This window comes from Monodelphis domestica, chromosome 1 (genome assembly GCF_027887165.1).
Source record: "Monodelphis domestica isolate mMonDom1 chromosome 1, mMonDom1.pri, whole genome shotgun sequence".
NCBI lineage: Eukaryota > Metazoa > Chordata > Mammalia > Didelphimorphia > Didelphidae > Monodelphis > Monodelphis domestica.
The window spans coordinates 163937366-163958308 of NC_077227.1; the positions used below are offsets into that span (position 1 = coordinate 163937366).

General features: G+C 36.3%; 2 protein-coding genes across 3 annotated transcripts in view; one reads left to right on the plus strand and one right to left on the minus strand.

Moving 5' to 3' along the window:
* Window positions 1–1661: 1661 nt before the first annotated feature.
* Window positions 1662–10716, minus strand: THAP10 (THAP domain containing 10). The gene is made up of 3 exons (XM_007479652.2): window positions 10264–10716; window positions 3029–3209; window positions 1662–2922 (listed from the first exon to the last, which is right to left on the minus strand). The coding sequence occupies exons 1-3, from the start codon at window positions 10714–10716 to the stop codon at window positions 2720–2722; spliced, it is 837 nt and encodes a 278-aa protein (XP_007479714.1). The 3' UTR covers window positions 1662–2719.
* Window positions 10717–11267: 551 nt separating this feature from the next.
* LRRC49 (leucine rich repeat containing 49) overlaps window positions 11268–20943 on the plus strand; it is a 192994-nt gene continuing 183318 nt past the window's right edge. The window contains exons 1-5 of one of the 2 annotated variants that reach the window (XM_001367936.5): window positions 11268–11399; window positions 13030–13086; window positions 16666–16750; window positions 19200–19397; window positions 19733–19835. In XM_001367936.5, the coding sequence (XP_001367973.1) occupies window positions 11349–11399; window positions 13030–13086; window positions 16666–16750; window positions 19200–19397; window positions 19733–19835 (494 nt within the window). In that variant the 5' untranslated portion in view covers window positions 11268–11348. The remainder of the gene's footprint in view (window positions 11400–13029; window positions 13087–16665; window positions 16751–19199; window positions 19398–19732; window positions 19836–20943) is intronic. The other variant, XM_056809108.1, reaches the window with a different exon arrangement.

Here is a 20943-nt window from a genome sequence, read left to right on the forward strand (position 1 = left end):
TTAAAGATCTAATCAAAGAAGATGAGAACTAAAGAATGGGAATTTAGAGGAGGGGACAGAAGGGTAAAAGATCTATATATTTGGCTCACTTACTGTCTTCGGGACCTTTTGGCGGTGGAGATTTGGCTGGTGGCAGCTTGCTGGGCCTTTCGGCATCTTAACATGGCTACAAGCTATTGTCCAGTTCGGTGGTGAATTTCTGGCTGAGTTTTTTTTCTCCTTTACTTTCCAAACTTATCCTCTTAGAAGCCTCTAATCTCCTTCAGAGACCTAGCAGCGGAAATCTTGAACTCCCCCTGGCACAGGCCAGGCAGAAGAAAACCTATACCCTCTTCCCTCTTTCTCCTTAAATCCTTCCCTCTATATTAATTAAAATTACCATAAATTTCCAGACTGACTTGGGTATTTTATTTGGGATTTTTTCCTTGGCAACCAATTAATTTAGATTTTAAATCACAATCCTAAAATTATCTTTACAGTCGTCAAAGTATTTAAGTTTTAGCTTCAGTATTTGACCACCCAATGGATAACTGGAATTAATTTAATTAAGTATTGTCTGATTTGATCTCCTTGCTGTCCAAGGACCTCTCAAAAGTATTTAACTATTCTGTATAGATCTGTACTTATTAATTTTACTTTGATGCCACATAGACAGGGTATCCCAAATGTCTTGGAGTAGTTTAAAATTTTAATAAAACTGTTTTATCCATCAGAAATAAACTCAGTGCAAGAAGGGATTTTTTCATTCTATTTCTAGTTCTAGTGCCTATCATCTAGCAGGTATTTAATAAATACTTGTTGACTGACTCCACATTCTCCATGCTCCAGCTTTTCCCCATTAAGATCAGTTTTGTCAAATAAAAATAAGGATTAATAATAATAATAATAATATGTACTAGATAATAGTATATATTCACATAAGAAGACAAGCATATAATATGAAATGTAAAGTGCTTACCTTATAATTTTTGTGAAATTTAATTTTAGTGATGTACACCAAAACTTGTATTATATTGTATTATAGAACTTGAGTCAATTAACCAACCACATAAGAGTCATAAATCACAATTGGATATTGATGGAATAGGAATTAGAATTTTTTCTTAAAAATCTGATTTGATCCCCAAAACACAAAAAACTTTGCCAAGTTATGCAAGTGAACTACAGAAAAATTACATTTCTATCATGTGATTTAGGTAAGATTTAGGATTGATTCCTGTAGTTAGCTGAAAAAAATCTTCTGGATCTCTCACAGTAGGCAGAGGGCTTGACTTAGCATAAGGAAGACACAGTTTGATTTTGCTTTTTATATTAGCTGAATGGTCAAGGAAGTCATGTGACTTATGAGGAGGTTTTTTCATCTATAAAACAGATAATACCTGTAGCACCTATATTATAGGACTGTTGTGAAAATCAAATATGAGAACTGGTGCAAAGCATTTGAGAAACTTTAAAGCACCATATAAATGTCAATGTTTGTTACTGAGATGGAAAGAAACCAGACATTTTAGAAATTCCCTTAGCATCAAGCTCAGGAAGACATGGATACTTATTTTTTTAAAACAAAATGACCACTCAGGTCATAAACTTAAGACAAAGTAAAGAGAAATGCTACTTATTCATATAATCATGGTTTGGTCTACATATTTCACTACCAGGTCTTAAACAAAATTAATTTTATACTTTATTTTTTGAAAATTACAGTGGTCAAGTTAAGTCACAGTTGAAATGAACTTCAAAAAAATCCTTTTATTATTTACACCTTTGGAGATAAAATAAGTGTAATCCATATCAACAGAACCAACAGCATACAAGAGATGCAAAGAGGAAGTTTCTTTTCATTGTTCTTGAAAAAAGGATTATAGCCCATAAAGTTTCTCCAGAAATCATAGTAATGGAATAGCTATTGAATGATATTGCCATAGGAATTTCCCTGGTTGATTGGTGGATGCAAGTTAACTTGCACATGTTTACTTTTCAAACACTTAATTTAGTAGAATAAAAAATAAAAATGTACTGATATGGGAAAAGCTAGGCCATGACAGGCCAGATGTTTGAAGTTCTCCTGGTCATATTATTTTAGATACTAGTAATTCCTATATATAAAATTAATAGAAAACTAAATTAAGACTGTAAATTGATGCAAGTTAATCTGAATCACAAATCAATTTAAGTAAACCAAATCTAGCCCACAATTAAGCGATTATCCACAGAAAAAATTCTGAGATACAAATCTTTCACTAGGAATTCCCAAAAGTACTGAGTCATAATTCTAATGCTCTTAGGGCTAAATAAGATATAGGTCATCTTAATAGATAATCATCTATGTATAAATAGCTTAATCTCACCCTAAACCATTTACTATTATTTGTCTTTTCCTATAGTCATTTTGCTGATTTTTTTAAAAGTAGCTTAAAAAATAATGATATTCTTAAGTAGTGGGTGCTTGATTTGTCTCTAGAAATCTCAACTTGCTTTTGTATATGTTTGCTAGTTTTTTTTAAAAAAAGGCATAGAGTGAAAAAAGAGGGTGTCAGAACCATTTCCAGTAGCTCTGAATGTAGGCAAATTTTTGTCTCACTCAAAACAAGGCTTGTTGGTGACAAAATACCAAATTTTCAGGAAGAAATAAGAACAAAATTACAAGATCTAAGAAATAATTACATACTGGTAAAGATTAAAATCTATAATACATTGAATGATTTGATGATGTCCACATTCAATATGTCTCTTCTTTCACCTGCACAGCTATGTAAGATAAATCACTTTGTTCACTCTTGATATCCCAGTCAGTATCTGTTTCAGAATCACTGGAGTAAATTCCAAACAGGGAAGAAGTTCTAGGAACAGACCATAATTCATCTGTTTGAGTAGTTGCATCACAAAGTCGTTTACTTGATATTTTTACTTTGGCCTGAATACCTGGAAGAGAACAAATGCCACACATGATAAATTGATTATATTTTTAAAACAACTCCCACATTTAATGGGGATTAGGTATCAATACAACTAAAGTGCCTAAACATACCCACACTACGATGAGGGGGCCTTTTCAGAGAAATTTGTGTACTTTTATGCATCTTAAGTGCATGAACATCAACATCTATAGATACTAAGCCTTCTTCACAGTAAAGAGGCACCGAAGTGACATCATTAGATTGGTGATCAACATCTACTTGTGTCTGGGTAGCTTCATATTCATTAGTAATCTGAAAATATAAATTAGAGAAATCTCACAGATACTTGTCAATAACAAACGCCTACTTATTCATTTTGCCTCTCTGCATTTGGAGGCATTAAATAATAAAATCTGAATTCTTTAGTACTATTGCATCATAAATTGCTATTCTTTCAGGGCAAGGCTGAGTATAATATGGCCATTAATAAACTAAAATACTTGAACCAAATAAAGATCTATTTTCCACAAAAATGTGAAGAAATTTAAAATTTTCTAGCTCAAATATAACGACATGATATTTTGTGGCTTGAGAAAAATTACTTAAGAGCACCTAAACTGTTGGTGATACAACTCATATCTGGGTAAAATTTTGAAGGCAATTCATTGACTGAAACCAATCATGGATCACAACTATTTTGGTTTCTGATTAAGATTCTAATAAAAGCTTAAATCATATATTAACTCAAAGGAATTAAAATCTGATCACACCTTTACATGTTTAGCTTTTCTTGCTACTATATCCTAATACAAATTCTTACCTAGGCCAGGTTTCTTCAGGCCCTATACACATTATGATCATTCTCAACTGTAAGACTTTACTCACACTATTCTCTCTGTTTGAACTAACAAGGTCCTTCACCCCTCTACCCATCTTTCCAGGTAAAGAAATTCTACCTAATTAATGAGACTTTTCCCAGTGCTCATTCTCTACTTCCACCCTTCCCTATTATAGTCACTCAGTATGATTCATTTGGGCACTTAATCATGTGTTGATTTGAATGTTGCTTATCTTTTTGTTTATCCCTGTCCCTTCCTATATTGGTTAAAGGATGATACTGAACTTCATAAAGCAGCAGAAATTTGGTGAGCTCAGGCTAGGAGCTCTAGTTCTCAGCTATAGAGAAACAGAGCCTCAATTTCATTAAGCTTAGCCAGAGGTGGTCAGGCTTTCTAGAAAAGAATGTTCATAATCAAATGAATGAGACTGATTTATAAGCTAGAATATAAAATTATTAATGGAGAATGAAAAAGTCTACTTGCAAAATTAATGACAAAACTATCTGGAGAATATAGGCTGGATGATTTTAAAAAATTATTGATTTTTTTTTAATAGCTTCACTGTCACTTCTCACTGATTTTTCTCTGCCATGCCATTCAGAACCCACCCTTATATAACAAGGTACATCAGATGAATCAAATTAACACACTGCCCATATCTGAAAACATCTGCTTCATTCCACAAGTATCAACTATCATCTCTTTTCCAAAGTGTGAGAATGGATGATCTTCAGGGATTTGCTTTTTTTTTCTATTAGAGAAATACTGGAGGCAAGTGGTGCTGGGCCTGAAGTTGAGAAGACTTGATTTAAATATAGCCTTAGATACTTAGGAGCTGAATGATCCGGGGGAAGTTGTTTAACTTCTGTCTGCCTCAGTTTCCTCAAATGTTAAGGGAGGATAAGAGTAGCATCTACCTCCCAAGAATGTTGTGGGGATCAAATGAGTAACATTTGTAAAATGTTTGGTTTTTTTGTTCAACATTTGTAAAGCATTTAGATCAGTACCTGGTATGGAGTAGGTGCTTAATAAATACTGTTTTTCTCCTTCCTATAATACTATGAAGCTGTTTTATTTACTATATGATAACTGAAAAGTTTGGCCATTCTCTACCCTAATTAGTGCTTAAGATATGTGGGTAAAAATGGGAGATCCCGAGTTCAAATCTGACTTCAGACACATCTTAGCTGTGTGATCCTGGGCAAGTCACTTAACCCTCATTGCCTAGCCTTTACCATTCTTCTGCCTTGTAACCAATACATATTTGAAGACAGAAGATAAGAGGTTTTTTGCTTTTTTTTTAAAGGCACATGGGCAAATTCTTATTTTTTGGCTCCTTTTTTTCCCTAGATTTTAGGGAACTACCACTCTTTTGTCACAATAACATTACTTCATGGTAGACATGTTGAAATTAATTACTTATATTGTTTTATAGCTGTGGGTTACCTTACAGACGATTTAGTTGAATTTTGCAGATACGAAACTGAGGACTAGGAAGGAGGTCATTCAGCTGGTTGGAAGAAAAGCCTCACTCTCAACCTAGTACTAAGTTCCATTTATCCCGTGCCAATTATGAAAATTTCATTTTAAATGAATTATATTTTATAATGGTGCCTTTTTGAGAAGGCTTTGGGAAAAGAGACTACTTACCCCCATTAATATTCATTTGCAAATGAACTTAGGAAATGTTATTTTTGTGGTTGGTTAATTTATATTTTGTTTCTTATTAGCTTCAACTTCAGGATAATTTTGGTCCTGCAAATCTAGGCAGGGCTTACCTGATTTGGGGCTCCTAACCCATTTTGCACTGACTACTCATTAGTTAGGTTGATTCAAAACTGTTGGAGGGCAAGGTCAGTTTCTTACATTTCTTCTGTTGAATAGAAAGATTAGAAATACATATATATGATCTGAATGTATGTATAGTAGAAAGATTTTTTTAAACTACCTGAAAACTTAATTATAATGGATGAAAATACACCCACAAATATTCCAAGAGAAAAGCAATCTAGGATACTTTTCAGATATAGGATTGGAGGGGAGACTACTTGCAGATAGTAAATAGATATTTCTTGAACTAAACATTAATTGAACTAAGGAACTTTTTTGTTTTGAAGAAAATGATTTTGCCAAAGTACTCAGTAGTTTCCATTATCAAACTAAGGAATAAACTAGTTTTAAAGAAAAGACAAGAAGTATTAGAAGAACTGTTTACTTTCTGAAAAGATACTAAAGTAAAATAGCATTATGATGGCTAATCTTGATTTATAGTTTACCAGTCCTGTTCTACAATTACAGGTATGGAAGTGTTACACAATAGCATGCAAGTGTTTTAGAGCTAGAAGGATACTTTGATAGAATATATTACAGAATTGTAGAGCATTATCATTATCTTAAAGTATAGAATGTGATTTGAATGGGAAGAAAGTACCCGAGATGATGCTATGATTCTAAGAAAATAAACTATTGAAATGAAGTAAAATGGGGAAAGAGTCAAAGTAAAAATGAAAATTTAAAACTCAATTGCTGAACTAATATCAAAAATAAGAGCAAATACTGACATCTTGGCTCTGTATTGCACTAAGTTGTGTAAGAATACTATGTAAAACTTGCTTTAATGACTTCTTGGTCAACTATGTATAAAAGTAGCTGTTATGCAACCTGAACTTGTAGTTTTTTCATTTACATTAGCCAGAAAGGACTATATGCATTATTCAAGGACAAAGTATTAACTAGGTTCACTTCATATCAGTTTAGTTAATGACTTAATGTGTACTATATGTAAGCACATTATATGAAATTCTACTGGTGGGCAGAGAGACAAAAGGCATTGTCTGAATTTACAGTCTAATAAGAATACGTTTACAATCATGTTACAAAGCAATGTGGTTGTGACCTAAATGATCACCTGCAGATGGGAGACATAAGAAAAGACCTCATGAAGTTGGCATATATGCTATGACCTTTTTAAGATAGATAGGATGTGAACAAGCAGATGGTAGTCAAGGGAGGCATTTGCATAGGATCATACATTTTTAGAGATGGAAGGGACTTCTAATCCAGTCTCCTCTTTTTATAAGTAAGGAAATCGATGTCCAGATAGGCTAAGTGACTTGCCCAAAGTCATATAAGAATTAAGTAATGACAGAGTCAAGATTTGCACTCTGATTCCAAATATGGTCCTCTTTCCAATTTACCCTAGTAGCAGTGTAATTTCAAGGAAAGTCAAGTAAGTGTCAGATGCAGCAAAAAGACAAAACATAAACTTTGAGAAAAGATCTCTGGATTTGGCAATTAGGAAAATATTTGGGAGAACGGTTTTAGTATTATAGGAGTCAAATTATAATAGATGAGGAAGTAGGTGGTAGAGTTTTTTGTGTAAAAACTTTTTGGAAAAACTTTGGTGATGAAAGAAGAGAGATAAAATCGTAGCTTGAGGGACTGGCAAGACTCAAGGAAGATTTTTTTTTTTTTGATGAGTAAGACTTTAGGCAGAGGGCAGAGTATGTAAATTCTTTGCAGTTCTACAAACAAATGGATGGCCTGAAAGATGGACACCCCTAAAGAGAGAAAAATATTACCCATTATCTTTTTGACAAGTACTATGTATCCAGTGGCCAGTCCTGGGGAGACATGTTGCTACCAGTGCCACCTAGTTTGTTTGTTTGTTTGTTTTGCTAAGAAGGGGAAATTGGTGTGTTTGAAAAATATAAATGTTATTAAGCTATTGTGGTCTAATCTCAGAGAGCTATGGAATGTATTTTTACAAAGAATCTGCCGAAATCATTAACCAACCAATAAGCATTTATTAAATATCTATTTTGTACCAAGCATTTGCTAGAAACACAAAAACAAAAATAAAAGTTTCTGCCCTCAAGGAGCTTACATTCTATAGGAGACAATATGCACATGTAAATTCTTACAAAATACAAGGCAATTTATTTTGGGGGGAGGTATGGAAGGAAGTGGTGCCAGGAAGGACTTGGTGTTTGGAGGCAGTGAGATATGGATGTTAGGTAAGGGGAATAGCATGAGTAAAAGAACAGATAAGAGAGAAAGTGCTTTCTATGAGGAACAGGAAACATGTGAGTTTGGCTGAACTGTAAAGTTAGTGTTGTGATGGTTGGAAAGGTAGGTTAGAGTGAGGTTGTACAGGGCTTTTAAGTAGGAGGAGTTCATATATTATTCTAACAGTGATAGGAGGTTACTATGTATATGTATGTGTATGTTGATGATGATACGGTCAGAAGTATGATTTAGGAGTATCATTTTGACAGTTGTGTGGATGGACTAGAGAGTTGAGAAATTAGAATTAGAGAGACCCATTAAGAGGTAGTACTGAAAAGGCAGCTAGGCAGCACAGTGATAGAATGCCAAATCTGGGTTTAGCTCTGGCTTCAGACATTTCCAAGCTATGTGACCCTGAGCAAATTGTTTAACCCCATTCATTTAGCCCTTGCCTTTCTGTCTTAAGAATTGATAATAACACAGAAAAAAAAAAGATGCTACTGTTATAGTCCAGGCAAGAAATGAGTCCTGATGTGAATGACTATCTACTGCTATAGAAAGAACTGAAAAAGTCTGAATGCATGTTATTCTTGACTTTATTTCCTCAATGAATTTTTCTCCAGTATTATGTGTCTTCTTTCACAACATGATGACCATGGAAGTATGTATTGTAGAACAACACATGTACAACCCATAAAATATTACCTGTCATCTTGGGAAAGGGGGAAGAGTTGGAAGAAAGAGAACATGGATTGAAAAATGATTATTGAAAATTGTATTGATATGTAATCTGGAAAAAACTTAAGAAAAAGAAAAAAGAAATGATGAGTCTTCAAGAGAGAGGGGGAAAGATGTGAGGAATATTTCTGGGGTATGATTGACAAGACTTAGCAAATGATTATTTGGGGCAAAAGAGAGTAAGGAGTTGAGGATGGCTCCTAGGCTACCAATCTGGATAACTAGAAGGATGGTGATGCTTTTGATAGAAATAGAAACGGGATGGGTTGAGAGAGGGACGAATGAAAATGAGTTCTGCTTTAGATTTGTTAAGTGGAGATATATAGGGACTATCTAGTTTGAAAAGATCAGGGTTGGCTATATGGATCTCTGAGTTATCAGCACAGAGAGGATAATAAAACTCATGGTAACTGGTGAGATCACTGAGAGAATGTAGAGAAAGGGAGCCCAAGAAAGCCTTCTGCTACACTTTCAGTTGGGGCTGAGACAAAGATGATGGCAAAGGAGCCCTAAGACAGGCAGGAAAAGAAATAGGAGCGAGAAACATAACAACCAAGAAAGGAGTTAGTTTTGTTAATATAAATAGTATTGAAAGACTATAAAGTCACCATTCACACTGAGTTAGTTAGGTTTTTGTGGGCTAGTGTTGGAATCTAACTACCTTTTATAATATTTTATAATATTGTTTCTATAAATAAAAATATTCCATTTTGAGTAAATAAGATGAATTATTTATCAAATGATGTACTTTAAAAATACCCTTACTTTCTGTCTTAGCATTTTAGTATTCCTTGCAGAAGAATGGTAAGGACTAGGTGATAAGTGATTTGACCAAGACCACATAGCTAGGAAGTATCTGAGGCTAAATTTGAATCCAAAGCCTTCTGTCTCTAGGTTAGGCACTCTATTTACTGAGATACCTTATAAAGTATTTTTAAATGTTGAAGAACAGATAAGATCTATCTATTTGGGGAGACTGATGTATACAAGAATAAATAATAGGTTCTGAGTGCTAGAAAATTTCTAAGAAAGATTGCATCAACCACCACCTAACAAACATATAAAAGCCCAAGTTGGGACCTTTTTGTATTTTGGCAGGTTTGATCAGTCTTTAAAACCTCAGGACATCTTAAGGCTGCTAGTTGCTAGTAGCTCTGCAAGGGGGTATAGGGTTAAGTTGAGACACCCATTGTATGTTTGTGTTTTGGGATATAAGTACTATTCTTCCTAAATGTTGTTTGTTTTTACTTGCTGAAAGAGGTTAAGCACTGTTCTTGCTGTTATTCAGTTGTGTTGACTCATGACTCCATGGAGGTGGGGGGCTTTCTTGGCAAAGATACTGGAGTGGTTTGCCATTTTCTTCTCCACCTCATTATATAGATGAGGAAACTGAGGCAAACAGGGGTTATTAAGTGACGTGCCCTGGATGGCACAGCTAGCAAGTTTCTGAGGAAGGTAGATGAACCCTGTTTCCAGTCCCAATGCTCTATCCACTTCACCACTAAGCTACCCCTAAGCACACTATCAATACCCCATAAATTTCAGAACCTTGGAGCATGACATGCCGAACTAGTAGAATAAAGGATAAGAGTGAGAGTGTGTGTATGTAGTGCATGTATATTAATCTTCCCAAGTTTGATGATTTTTACTTGCTGAAAGTTTAAGTACTTTCAGCACCCTACAAAATTCGGAACCCTGCGGCATGGCTCCGTGTTCCTGCCCTAGTTGGCTCTCGGAGTGGCAGGGGAAGGGAGGAGCTGAATCTCCTCCTCGCCCCTTACCTGGGCTGTCGCTGGCCTCATCCTCGCGGGGAGGAGTCTGCAGGGTGTGGGGTTTGCAGGAGGGTCGTCCTGCTGCTGACCCACCGGTCGGTCCTCTCCACGCTCCTCCGCACGCTCGGGGGCCGGGGTCGAGGTCGGCGCCGGCTCCTCCGGATGCTCTTCGGCGGGCAGGGCTGGCGCCCGGTGCAGGGTGGGCACGGCACCCGCCACCAGTCGCAGGCGCTGAGAGAAACGCAGGTTTTTCTGGATGACAGAAGAAACGTCGAAGCAGCCTGGGGCGAAGTGGTCCGAGCAGATAACAGAGCGGTCGTTGCCCCCATACCAGTCGGCGCGGCGGCCGCGCACGAAACGATCCCACAGCATTCGCACTGCGCGATCCTTGGGAAAGCGGAAGAGGGACTTGCCCGACTTGGTGGTGTTGCCGCAGTGGGCGGCCACGCAGCGGGCTGGCATAGCGGGAAGACCGCCGCAGCCGAAGCCACAGCTGCCTGCCTGCCTGCCGCCTACGGACCTCCTCACTTCTCCCGGCGATTTCTACGCGTCCCGGCTCTTTCTCTTCCCCCGCCTCTTGGATAACGGAAATGTCGTCACCGGGTCGCAAAAGGAGGGGGCGGGGCCAAGGCTTTCGGCAATTTATGCTCCCCTTTATTCATCTCCGGCTTTCTTGCTTTCCAAAGCCGGACGTGAAGAGAAACCGAGAGGAATACGAATTTCCCGCTGGCTACTTCGGGCAGCGACAAATCGGACCCAAATGAAGATCGGACCGGAAGCAGGGGTTGCCATAACGACCGAGGAGCCTGCTGCTTCTACTCCGCTACCTCACCCCCCCACCCCTCTCTCTCTCTGCGCTAGGGAAATCGGGAAAGCCTAGTGACTGAGAGGGAAGGCGAGGCAGGATTCCGGGTAGCGCGACCGGAGTCGGCGTGCGCCATAAACCCAGGTTTGGGTAGGATAAAAAAAGGACCAATACCGGAAGTAGAGGGTTACCATGGCAACCACGGAGGGGTTGCCAGGGAGATGACCCCATTTCTACCTCCTATCGACTCAGCTGTGGCGGTTCCTGTCAAGAAGATAAGGCCAGGACCATGATTCCCGGGAAATACCGCACCAACCCTGGCCGAATCACGCCGAGCAATGTAGGTGTTTAGGACTGGGCCTCCAGACTCCCCTTCTTCCCACTCCTTGGGTCTCTCGGTTGTCCTGGTGGACGGCCGCAGTCTTCTTCTTCCGTCCAGGGTTAACTCCGGGGTCCTCCGTGATGGGCGGGATTCCTTGGACCTGTCCGAGACTTCTCGTTACCCCATTGTCTGACTTCCAAGCAAAGCAGGGGTCTTTAAACCTCCCAGCTTTCCTCTGCCTCCCTCCTTCCCCCTCCTTAGCTTTTTCTTCCCATGCCATCTAGAAAACGTCCTAGGTTTGAAATCCATTCGGAATCCCTTTCTCACCTCGGTTTGCATCCTCACTTCGCATCCTCTCCCTTGACTGCCTTTCACTTTGTCTCCAGTGGTCACATTCCGGAGTCCTGTAGGAGTGGCTCTGTTAAAACGCGAAGTCCCAAAAATCTTAGTGCATTTGAAAACTGAAGGGGGTGGTGGTGGTGGGGAGGAGAGCATTAAAATTGCACCAAGACTTTTGGGACATTCTGTAGGTTCCACATTTAAGGTCTATTGTTCTTTTGGCCAGAATAAAGGTTTTCAAGACTTTGGAACTGGATCACATTGTCTCAGGATCTTCTTTTTTAAATGGAGAAACATGAGACTTGTATAATTTGCTATCAGATAGAAACTGTCCGTTTCATCTGTTTAATGAGGACATTAATCCTTTAGATCTGAGTAGACAAATGGTAAAAAAAAATAGAGTTATATAAATCACAGGAGATAATTTTGGAAAATAAAATGGAGAAAACAAAAAAGTGCCTTTAGGTAATAATAATCTCTAGTCAGGAGCCTTTTTTTTTTATTAGTTATTGACTTAATTTTAAAATTAAGTTATAATCTAGAAGCCACTAACTAGTACTATGACAAGTAAGTTACTAGACATATTTAGACTATAGTTTTCTCATCTATGACAGGAGTATTGGATTAAATGATCTCTGAGCTCCCATTTAACCCTTTAGTTTTAGTATTCTGTGCCACTAGGTCCCTAGAGAATACTCAGTTCTTACTATTCTTGGGAAAAAAAAACAAGGAATAAGAAGGGTATGAGCATTTCTATAGTGCCTAATATGTGCTAAGTGCTTTTTGTGAGGTAGGTGCTATGATTATCCCTATTTTTTTGGTATAGGAAACTGAGACAAACAGGGGTTAAGGGATTTGCCCAAGGTCATACAGCTAGTAAGTGTCTGAGACCATTTTTTTTAAACCCTTACTTTCAGTCTTAGAACTGATACTATGTATTGTTCTAAGGCAGAAAAGCAGTAAGGGCGAGGCAATGGGGGTTAAGTGACTTGACCAGGGTCACACAGCTAGGAAGTATCTGAGGCCAGATTTGAACCTAGTATCTCCCATCTCTAGGTCTGGCTCTCAATCCACTGAGCTACCCAGCTGCCCCTGAGACCATTTTTGTACTCAGGTCTCCCTGATAATAGGCTCAGTGCTCTATCCACTGTTCTACCACGTGTGTCTAGAAGAAATGTATATTTGGGGAAAACAAGTTTTGAATAGTAATAGTTCTATTTGCTGTAACATTTCTTTGACATTTTAGTGTATACCACTATTTAAAAATTTTAATGCCAACTTTTGAGAAGGTTTAATCTTCAAATTTCAGGTGAATTGTGGGCTTCATCTGGTTATTCAGACATCAACAGTGCCTGAGAAAAACAAAGTAAGGTTTGAGCAAATTCTTATTTGAATTGATAGTTACTCATTACACCATGCAGTTTTTGTGTGGTTCTGAAATGATTTGAATTCTTTTAGCATGTGTCTTTAAGTCTAGTCACATTGTGTTTTAGAATGAGTGACTTTTATTTTGTGCCCTACCCAAAATGTATTTAATGAGAAAAAAATCTAATTGGAGATTTAACAAGAAAAAAATTTGATTAGAGTGGTTTTTGTTAATGATTTAAATGAGTTTAGGAGTAAAGATTTAATAAGCCTAATAGTATGTTCTGAGGAGGCCTCAGTGTTCTTGGGAGTTCTAAAGGTCTTGATTTTGGATCTGCCCTATAAAACTGTCCATCTTTCCTGCTAACTTGCTCCCTGAATGGAAAACAGATTTTTCATGTCCTTCTTTCATCTATTTAGACATCATCCTTCTGTTTCATGTCTCAGTTGATATATTTTAAGGGACCTTAAGTTTATGTTTGCATAGCACTTTAGTTTTATGAAGCCTTTGCCTCACACAAGTGTGTTGTGCAAAGACAGTTATTTCCATTCTAGATGTGGAGACTAAGGATCAAAGTGATGAGTGCATCCCCCAAGGTTTCACAGTGACTAACTAGTAGTGCTAGGTCTTGAACTTAGGTTCGCTGGCCCTAAGTGTAGGGTTTTTCCCACTATGTAATGCCATATTATAATGACAACTCATGTGTATGCCATACTCTGTTTTATAAAGCTTTCTTCATAACAACCCTGTAAGCAGGCATTATCACTTTATAGACGAGGAAACAGATTGAGAGGTTAAATGATTTAAAGTCATGTAACAAATAAGTTTCAGAGACAAGATTTGAATCCAGATATTTCCTGACTGATTCCAATATTCTTCCTACTGGAACATTCTACTTCTTTATTGTTAGCTAAAGAACAGGACTAGAGGCTGAGAACATAACAGGAGTTAAGATGGACTGGTAGTCAAGGGGACACCATCTGCCACTGAGATAAGACCTGTAACTCTTTTGTTCATACTAGAAAACAGAGTGAAAATCTGGCAGTCAAAACATTTCCTTCAATAAACAATGACTTCCATACCATGATTTATGAACTAATTTTATTGAATATTTTATTAGTATTAATAATATCCATCATTGGATGGATTTTTAAACCATTAAAATAGGTTACAATATGGATACAATATGGATAGTCTTAATTCTTCCAAAACCATTCTTTTTCTCTGCTGTAGCATTTTTGAGCCAAAGAAAATTATATGACGCTTAAACTCTTCAAAATATTTTAAACTAATATTATGAAAAATGTTGACAATGTATAAACTTCTTTAAAAGACTGCCAGTTATTTAAAAATGTATATTCACCATCTAGTTATTAGTTCAGGTATATCTTTGCTATTATTGTTCTCAATTGAGATTTCAAATGAGATTTGAAAAAAGTGCTTACTTGGCACATAGTAGGTGCTATATAAATGCTTATTTCCTTTCCTTCCCCCTCAGTTATTTACTTTGATTTGAACTCAGCTACTCAAGTTCACCTATGATCTCTATAGTGTGGATATTCTCTCTGGGGATAGATATTATAAACCAGTTTTCAGTTTTGCATTCTGTTTGACTTGCAACAAGATGCTGGGGACCCTAATTATTTTCTTTTGATGTTGTGAGAGCACATGGATTTTCTACTAGCTATCTTGCTTTCACCTCATTACCAGCCCACTTTCTTTTTCAACCTTAGATTTCTTTTCTTTGTGTTATCCTCAACTCTTTACTCTCACCCACTCTGCATATCCAGTAGAAATGAAAGAACTGGCAAGTGGCATATGCAGTTCACTTGCCAATTCTTTCATTTCTACTTCCACAGTATATCTCACACTTGTCCCCTTTTCTCCTCTTGAATGACTGACACCATTAATCCAGGCACTAGACTATTTATTATAATAACTCTTAATTGAACTTCTCTTCTCAAAGTTATTTTCCTTAAGTGAAGGTCTGACTGTGTTGGTCGTCTCCTCAATATAGTCCAATAGTTCACTATTAGGATTAAACACTCTAGGATTAAATATAAACACCTCTAGCATTTAAGGACATTTGCAACCTTTTCCCAACCTAACTTCCCAGTCTCATTAGGTGTTACTCTTCTGTACTTTCTCATTTAGCTAAACTGCCTTTTTGATTGTTTCCTGTGACAGTCCATTTCCCTTCTCCTTGCCTTTACCCTGACTGTTCCTTATTCTTGGAATGCACTTCTTTCTTAACTTTGCCTTTTAAAATACTTATCTTCTTTCAAGGCTCATCTCAAGGAGCACACTATCCTTCCTTCCTTCCTTCCTTCCTTCCTTCCTTCCTTCCTTCCTTCCTTCCTTCCTTCCTTCCTTCCTTCCTTCCTTCCTTCCTTCCTTCCTTCCTTCCTTCCTTCCTTCCTTCCTTCCTTCCTTCCTTCCTTCCTTCCTTCCTTCCTTCCTTCCTTCCTTCCTTCCTTCCTTCCTTCCTTCCTTCCTTCCTTCCTTCCTTCCTTCCTTCCTCCCTCCCTCCCTCCCTCCCTCCCTCCCTCCCTCCCTCCCTCCCTCCCTCCCTCCCTCCCTTATCTTCTGTCTTAGAATCAATACTAAATATTTGTTCCAAAACAGAAGATTGGTCAAGGCCAGGCAATTGGGGTTAAATGACTTGCCCAGGTCACATAGCTAGGATGTATCCAAGGCCTAATTTGAACTCAAAATCTTCAGAGCCTCCAGGCTTGGCTCTCAGTCTATTGAACCACCTATCTGAACCTGTTATTGAGCCTTTCTTGGTCTTCTCAGCTATTAGTGTTTTTCCTTCAAGATTATTTTATATTTATTATGTTATGTACACACATATATTTATATGTTTTTTTCCCTTAAGGGCACTTTTGGGGATAGCTAGGTGGCTCAGTGGATAGAATGCCAGGCTTGGAGATGTGAGTCCTGGGTTCAAATTCAGACATCTCCTATCTCTGTGATCCTGGGCAAGTCAAATAACCTCACTTGCCTAACCCTTACTTCTCTTCTTCCTTGGCACTTCTATATAGTATCTATTCTCAGACAGAAGGTAAGGATGGAAAAAAAAAGATACTTTTGACTTTGTATCTCTAGTGTCTGTCACATAATAGATGCTTGATATTTATTAATTGATTGATAATATGTTTTAGAAAATTAAAATATGTTGTTCATTTTTGTTATATCATACTTCCAAATAAATTTTCATGGGATTAGATGGTATTAAGATGACGGCTTTCTACAGTATTTAATTAAAAAAAATTTTTTTTAATTAAAAAAACATTTTTTTTAAACCCTTACCTTCCATCTTAGAGTCAATACTGTGTATTGGCTCCAAGGCAGAAGAGTGGTAAGGGCTAGGCAATGGGGGGTCAAGTGACTTGCCCAGGGTCACACAGCTGGGAAGTGTCTGAGGCCAGATTTGAACCTAGGACCTCCTGTCTCTAGGGCTAGCTCTCAATCCACTGAGCTACCCAGCTGCCTCCTCAACAGTATTTAATTTTATGATGCATATTTTTATTTTTTAATATCTTCTCTCAATCTTTTTTCTTAAACAATATTTTGCAGTTTGAACTCAGGCTAACTAAAGACTCATCTTTCCATAATCGACTTTTGCAACACGATATAGAAAAAAACTACTCAAGCAGACAAGGTATTGTCAATGGTCAGAGATTGATTTGTTTATTACTTTTTGAATAAATTTAATTTTTGATAATGTAGAATTCTAAGAGCAAAATAAAAGGATATATTAGAAATAGTTTGGAATTACTTTAGATATCATTTAATTTAGAATTGATTTCACAAATGGAACATAGTAAAATGTTCTTAATACATGAGAGCAGTTGTTATTTTTTTGTTCTTAGGTGGGACATAAAATTGAGTATATGGAAAAGGGAAAGGAAGGGGAATGACCATAGTTCCAAATAATAGAATTTGGATGAAAGGGTAAGTACTACACATGAGAAGTATGGGAGAAAAGTGTCTTGGAAAATAGGGGAAAGAATGAAGAGAAAATGGAGTGGATAGGAAAAATAAATATTTTCCTATCATGATAATACCATACACATATGATTGGGCATTATGCTCTAGAATGTACCTTTATAATACTTAGTTGTTAATTTTTTGTTTCTCATTCTTATTCTGACATATTCCTTTTTATAAACCTAATTGTATTAGTTTCCCAGTTATCTGCAATTATATCCTATTGCTTAATACTCTTCTTTATTGAATCCTTAAAGTTTCTTTTGATTGTTGTACTTAATATGTAATAGAAACTTGGGGTATTTTGATATTATTTAATATGCGGTAATTTCTTGGTGAATGATGTATCATCCCTACTTTCTGAGACTTCACTGTTTTTTTTTAATACATTTTTATTGTTATATTCTGTTTTTATATCACCAACCTTACTGTCCTGCTGTATCTCTTCTGATAACTCCTTCCTAAGAGCCATCCCTTATAAGAAAGTTTTTTTAAGAAAGGAAGAGGAGCAAATCAGTAAAACTGATTAATATGTGCTTATCTATTTTAGTTTTAAAAAATCCTTACCTTCTGTCTTAGAATTGATACTAAATATCGATTCCAAGGTAGAAGAGCAGTAATGACCAAGCTGTTGGGGTTAAGTGATTTACCCAAGGTCACACAGTTGGGAAATATCTGAAATCAGATTTGAACCCAGGACTTAGTCTCTCTATACCTGGCTCTCTATCCTCCTAGCCATGCAGCCATCCCTAACATATGTTTATAAATTAAAAAATACATAACATCACATACAGTATTTCACACTTATAGACCCCTCTACATGTGTATTTGTGTGTGTTTCTTCTCATATTTCTTCTTTGTGATCAAGCTTATTTTTAACCTTGTGATATGAATTTTCAGTTGTTTTGCAGTTACTGTTCTTTGTATTGACATTATTTTAATCATTATGTATATTGTTTTCTTGGCTCTGCTTACTTCACTTTGCATCAATTCATGTAAGTCTTTCCACACTTCTCTGTATTCATCATACTCATTGTTTCTTACAGCATAGTAATGATGTTCCATTTTGTTCATATACTATCATTTAGTCATTCCCCAATTTATGGGCATCTACTTTGTTTCTAATTTTTTGTTACCACAAAAAGTGCTGCCATAAACACTTTGTTGTATAAAAAAATCTTTTGGTTTTTGTCACTGACCTTCTTGGGATATGTGCAGGCCTTTATGACTGATTATTTTGTCCAGATTCTTGATGGGCAATGAATAGATCATACTGATTGTTTGGTTCAGGGAACTGGAATTAAAATCTGTGATAGAGTCTTTTATAACCAAATGGAAGGCTGGTAAATGCTAGTGCTTTATTTGTTTTCATGCCATTCTGGTATTGCACTGTCCCTCTTCCTGTCAAAAATGTGATAGGTTGATTTGGTTCACATTAACTATTATTTAAGTATATGAACTTTCTATTTTCCCACTATATACATATATACATATATATATATATCTCCATACCCTCACATCCTATATTCCAAACAGACAGATAGATCTATTTAATAGTTGCTAGAAGGAAATGCTTTGTAAATCTTAAAGTGGAATACAAAAGTTTTATATTCTGTGGTTTATTGTGGAAGATGAAATTAATTTTTTCTAGCTTAATTGCATTCCTATCTGTTAATAGAACTGATTATACAAAAAAATAATGAAGGATTAATGAATGAAAAAAACATTTCATGGGGCAATTAGGTAGCACAGTGAATAGAGTGCCAGACCTGGAGATGGGGGGATCGTAAGTTCAAATCTGGCCTCAGACACTTACTAGCTATGTATCCCTGGGCAAATCACAAATCACCTCTCTTCTACCTTTTAATCAATACTTATTGATTCTAAGACAGAAAGTAAGAGTTTTTTTTTAAAAGCATTCATTAAGAATTTATTACATGCTTTTTTCATTCATTCTTAACATTTTTCTTACACGACTGAATGAACAACAAAAATATACTAGGCATATCATTTATTATGGTATGAAGAATATGTATTGTAACAAATTTTTTCATGTATTTCTTAAATCAGAGTTATATCATCTAGTTTTATGATTACTTTTTTAACAAAATATTTTGAAGGGGATGGAAGAGTAATAAGTCCTTCACCTCGTAACAAACCGTCATTCGTCCCAACCACAACAAACATGACAGACCTTTGTGGGCTGGAACTGAAAACTGGCGCAAACTCTTTATCAGCATTTGGAGATTCTTCCATTCAGACACCTACAAAATCCAGAGTTCGACAGGGTTGTCACAGTGCTGGCCCAAATGTATCTGGTAATGAAAGATTTTCATCTTGTTTAACTAGAAGGGTATTTTAACATTTAAGATTAGGAGTACTAGTTTATTAAATATATATATTTAAAAACAGACAGTTTGAGAGTAGTTTTTTTTAATTTTGAAATTATATATGAAGTAAAGAGGAAATTATTTGGAATATATGTAATGCATAGTTTTAGTTTAGAAAAAGAAAGGCAATCATATATAGCAATTAAAAGGAAATTTTTTCAGAATTATAAAAGAGCAATTGGTAGGTAAAGGATTGGAATATAAAGCTGCTTTTTTATAAAATATTTTGAATTTTGAGTGATTTATATGCCATTTTCCAATAGGTGATCATGTCTACTTGGGGAGCTCATCAATGCCTTCATTTCCAGTTCTTCATCGTTCTAGTGAAGAAAAAATTCTTTACTCAGATAGGTTGACCTTAGAAAGGTAAGGCACTTCAAAGCTATGTATATTAGAAAAACTTTAGAATCTATATCAAAAGGAGATACTATCACAGTACTATTGAAATTTGTGAGCAGAAAACAATGATTTTGAGAGAGAGAAAATTGAAATAATAATATTTAGAACTGGAAGGGATTTTAGAGGTCATTGGATTCAGGCTTCCCATTTTACAAGCAAGAAAACTAAGGATCTGAGAAGAATAAGGACTTATCCATATATATGGATAGTCAATTTCTAAACTAAAATTCCATTGCTGCTTTTCTGACTTCAGATCCATGATGTAGCATATGGCTGGCTTAGTTCTTATTTGTGGATTTGGAAAGGCATGAGTATTATGTTGTGAAAAGCAGGAAGAAACCTCTGGGTTTCCAGCCAGCACAGGCTATCTAGTGTAGGAAAAGAGAACCTTCAGTTGCATGTACTTATGTTTACTCTTGAGCAGCAGCTAACCAGATAGTGACCTGTGCAAGTTATGTGGACATAGAAAATGCTTACGATATGGTGTGTGAGAATCCAATTCAATGAAACCCTATGGTGTTTCTCTAACCTTAGTTTTTTTGTGTTTCTAGTAGTACCTAACAGTTATGTGCAGCATACTTGCAACACCATTTTGTAAAATGTTTTCTGGTAATTTTTGTCTGAGTTTTTAAAACCCACAGCATTACCACAGCCTCTCATTGCCACTGGTACTGAAATTCTGGTAGGACTGAGATATTTTGGTACCTAAGCACATCAGAATTTGCATATCTCTTCCAACTCTATGAATCACACACAGAGAGAAGATATAAATGAGAAACAGAATACTCATTTTATTAACAAAATTATTTATAAACCAGTACCATCAAATGAAATAGTAAGAGGAAATAAATGAAATGAATTTGATATGCTTAAAAATAAAATGAAAAATATTAAAATAACTATAGTATCTATTCTGAACCAATTTCTTAATAATATGCCTTTTAAATTATAGCTTTGTCATCTAGTCTCTAATATAGCTAGAAATGCTATTAGCTTGTGCCTTGATTCTGACAGTTTTCAAAATGTTGCTTATGTCAGATTTCTTTTTATTTTGATTTAAAATTACACAAAGCTA